Raw genomic sequence first — 3,989 nt, 5'->3', positions numbered from 1 at the left:
ATATATATATATATATATATATATATATATATATATATATATATATATATATATATAAAGTATATCGATATATATATATGGTTTTCATGTTTCAGTTTGGTGTGCTGCTATGGAGCTTGAAAACGAAGGCCGTGATGCGAGCGCAGCGGCAGAGCCAAATGCTGAGCAGTGTTGTTGCTGCTGTTTATATTTATGTATATATATATATATATATTATATATATATGTATATATATATATATATATATAGTTGCATAGTATTATTTATTGTATAGTTTATTTTTTATTTTTATATAGGTCTGTGTATATTTATATATACACATATATTATGTGTATGTATGGGTGATGTGCTTGCCTGTTGTATGAAATATCTCTCTATATGATTTTACAATAAGAAAAAAAGAAAAATTTAATTTTTTATGTTTTTTCAGTTTAGTATAAAGATATTGTTTCGGGCTTGATAGTTCTTGTGTGATTCTTTCTGTTTTTTTTTTTATTTTTTTTTTAATTTGTTTCTTGTCTCTATGCAGGCTTTTATTTGTTCTCCACCCCCTTCTGAATCTGCGGTGTATCTGCTGGTTCATGAATGCCACTTCGCTTTGCTGGAGGGGCTCGGCTACGGCGGCTTCAACTGCGGGGAAGCGGCGAGAGCGACGCTGCGTGTCAGTGATCAATCAACACAGAAAACAATATTATGTTTTTTTTTGTTTTTTTTATTTTTATTTTTATTAAAATTAATATTAGGAGTATTACTATTAGTATTACTATTCTTTTTCTGTGATAGGATACGGGTTATGCAGATATTCTGAAATCCAGAGAACAGAAACGAATGCAAGCACCGAAGCACGAGCATACAGAACAGAGATATAGATGCAAGCAGCAAACCATAAAACACACAAAACATTCACAGAATAACACAAATATACAGAGAAACATCATCAAGATATACAGGGGGACCCATAGTACATGCAGCAGAGAGCTGTGGTATGTTTATACTTTCAGGTTTCCTTGACGCCTCCCGGCCCCCGCCCCGCTGCACCCGTCTTCTCCTTTCCTCACCTCNATACTTTCAGGTTTCCTTGACGCCTCCCGGCCCCCGCCCCGCTGCACCCGTCTTCTCCTTTCCTCACCTCAAGCCCTGCCCCTCTTGCGTTCCCAAGCTGCGCATGCAGCCCCAGGGTTTGTATGATTTCCCTCCCGTAGACCTGCCTATACACCTCGCAGCCAACTGCCACCACGCCGTCGCTGCTGCGCAGCAGCATCATCAGCAAGAGCAGCAGCAGACGCATCAAAAAGGCAGCAGCAGAAGTCGTGCAGCTCAAGGATCCAGGCTTTTTTCAAGAAGAATGATGGCGGAGATATCAGGAGCTACACCGGTGAGTTGGCTCAGTATTTGGGGTTTACATATATTATAGGGTTTAGTTTCTTAGGTAGAGACTGATGCTCCTTATTTTTATTATATTATTATTATAGTAGTTCACATTGCTGTATATTTTATTAGAAATGTTAAAATATTTTTGGTCGGAGAAGAGTGCTGTTTGGGTGCTGTTCTATGCCTATAGCGAGCTGTTCTTACTATTCATGTTTTCGGTGCTGCTGTTGGTGTTTCTGCTGATCAGCTGCTGCTGCAGCTGCTGCTGCTGGTGTGTTTAGTGTTGTGTTTAGCGTAGTTTAAAGTATATATTTTATGTTATTTTTGCTGCTGTTTCTGCGAAATATCTTTCAGGTCGACTGCGCTGTGGCTTCAGTGGTAGCGGCAGTCACCGAGGCGTCTGAGTCCGTGCGGCGCGTGCGGGTGGCTCTGCGGGTCCCTGGTGCTTCTGTGCTGTATGCAGCACCATCGCCTTCTTGTGCTGCTGCTGCTGCTGCTTCTGGTGATGGAGCAGCAGGAGGAGAAGGGGGGCTTCTGTCAGGTACTACTGTGCAGGCAGTAGGAGGGAAACCTCACTACATCGAGCTCTCTGGCTTGGGCGCTTCAAGCGGGGGTAACAGCCTCCGGATGCGTCAGCTGGGNCTCACTACATCGAGCTCTCTGGCTTGGGCGCTTCAAGCGGGGGTAACAGCCTCCGGATGCGTCAGCTGGGAGTGCGGGTGGATGCAGAGTGTTGCATTCATTACACTGTAGATGGTAGTGACCCTGTGTCTTGTGAGGACCAGCATACAGTTGGAAAAGCCCTGGCAACGCAAGGGCAGCATCAACAGCAGAACGTACAGCAACAGCAACTGCAGCAGCAGCAGCAGCAGCAGCAGACTGCTCCGGTGAGCGAACTCTCGGCGCAAACCACAAATGGCACCAACTGCGGCAACAACAGCACCGCCAGTGGAGGCAGCATGAACGGCGTCGGAAGCTGCAGGAACAACAGTGATGGAGCCAACAGCAGCAGCAACAAGAACACCACCAGCAGTAGCAGTGGTAGCTGTGGATCCCCTGGTTTTTCTGCGAAAGCTGAGCAACGTGAATCTCTGAGAACAAAAGAAAACCCCTCGCCAGTGACGCCGGCTCTTACGCCGCAGCAGAAGCTGTAGTAGCAGCTTTCTTTGCGTTGGCGCTAACAGGGGAAACACTTACCCTCCATCCAACTCCTTCCAGCTCCCTACATAAAATAAATTAAATAAAACAACAGCGCCTGCGAAGGCTATCATCTTCTGCCTTTTTTAGTGCGCTTTGCTGGCAGCTCTTTTTGAAGTCTTTAATTCGATTTATCTGTTTTTCTTCTCTTGTCACTGTTAACCCCCTCTTCTGTTCTACCCATCGCTTTAGGCTTGCCTAAACAACAACGCATATGTCGCTCTCGTGTTTCTCATCTCATCACTAGCTTCGACTGCAATAGTGTGTAAGGAAGGAATTCAGCGGAAAACTACTTGAACTTCTTTATGCAACAACCCGTGCAGAGAGGCATATCATAGAGCCGTGAAAGAATACGTGCTGCCAGTATCTGGTTCTACTGAAGCATAAACCAGAATATCAAGCATCAACCAACTGCTTGACCCCTAAGTAATATCTCCCGCTGTTTCACAACACAACTCCGAAAGCAGTGTCAGGCAGTACAACGCCAAGGAACGACAAACCCTGTGGCATCGCGTCGACGCGAGGCTGCTGGCCTGGAGAGTGTGATAATCCTACAGAAGAACAGATGCTTCAGCAGAGAAACGGAGAGTGAAACCCACACGAAAGTGTAAATGTAGTACTTTGGAAATGCATGCGAAATGTCCCGTGGTAATTTGCTCGTATATACGATGGTTAGCCACTGTATATATCCAGGGAAGCAATGGCAGATACTGGAGTATTTGTTGAACTGTAGTTTGTAATTCTAGGATATTTCGCACAAAGCATCTCCAGCATGAAAACATTGTATTCGTTCCTGCAGTGAATCCTCATCGTCTCTCTAGGAGACGTAATCTGGCGCGTTTCTACCATCACTCTCACTCTCGATGGTGATCATTGGCACTATATGTTAACTACAGGGCACTTCACAGTATATGTATTCAATTAGAGTGCATACAACTGCACGCCTAGTGACAGTCCGGTAAGCTGTAGAACGAAGATGCGTGCGCGTTGCTTCTCTTGTATGCTGCACGCATCACAGCAACACTTACTTTTCGATAGAGGCAGAAGTGATGATGATGTTCAAATGAGAGGATGCAAAAAGGAGAGAGATATCTAAACGAGATGAAGCAGAGGTGATAGCGATATTTAAAGGAGATGAATGAGGCTGCCAGGAGTCGCATTTCCCCTCCGGAATTTGCTGGGGAGCAATCACATCGCCTTCTATTTGATTTTTCTTTTTCATCAGTGTTACACGGTTTTTATCGTTGGCACGGTGTACTGTGCGTGCACAAAACATTGTTGGTTCGGTTCTTCTGAAACTCTTTTCGTCGGTTAAAGACGACTATCTGAAAGCACCGCGCGCAGAATTACCAGATTCAGGAGGCAGCGACAGGCGGGGGGGGGGAGGGGGAGGGGGCGCTTGAACATGCACTGCTCTGCCG

At 45.1% G+C, this 3,989-nt stretch overlaps 1 protein-coding gene across 1 annotated transcript in view; it reads left to right on the top strand.

Moving 5' to 3' along the window:
• EMH_0008550 (ubiquitin carboxyl-terminal hydrolase, putative) overlaps positions 1-2,525 on the top strand; it is a gene marked incomplete at both ends in the record, with an annotated part of 3,053 nt that extends 528 nt beyond the window's left edge. Inside the window, 3 exons of the mRNA XM_013498374.1 lie at positions 1,073-1,375; positions 1,726-1,912; positions 2,101-2,525. Of these exons, the coding sequence (XP_013353828.1) occupies positions 1,073-1,375; positions 1,726-1,912; positions 2,101-2,525 (915 nt within the window). The remainder of the gene's footprint in view (positions 1-1,072; positions 1,376-1,725; positions 1,913-2,100) is intronic.
• Positions 2,526-3,989: the final 1,464 nt, after the last annotated feature.

This window comes from Eimeria mitis, genomic scaffold (genome assembly GCF_000499745.2).
Source record: "Eimeria mitis Houghton genomic scaffold, Emh_scaff338, whole genome shotgun sequence".
In the NCBI taxonomy this organism is placed as follows: domain Eukaryota; phylum Apicomplexa; class Conoidasida; order Eucoccidiorida; family Eimeriidae; genus Eimeria; species Eimeria mitis.
This window is presented reverse-complemented; position numbering and strand designations above follow the sequence as displayed.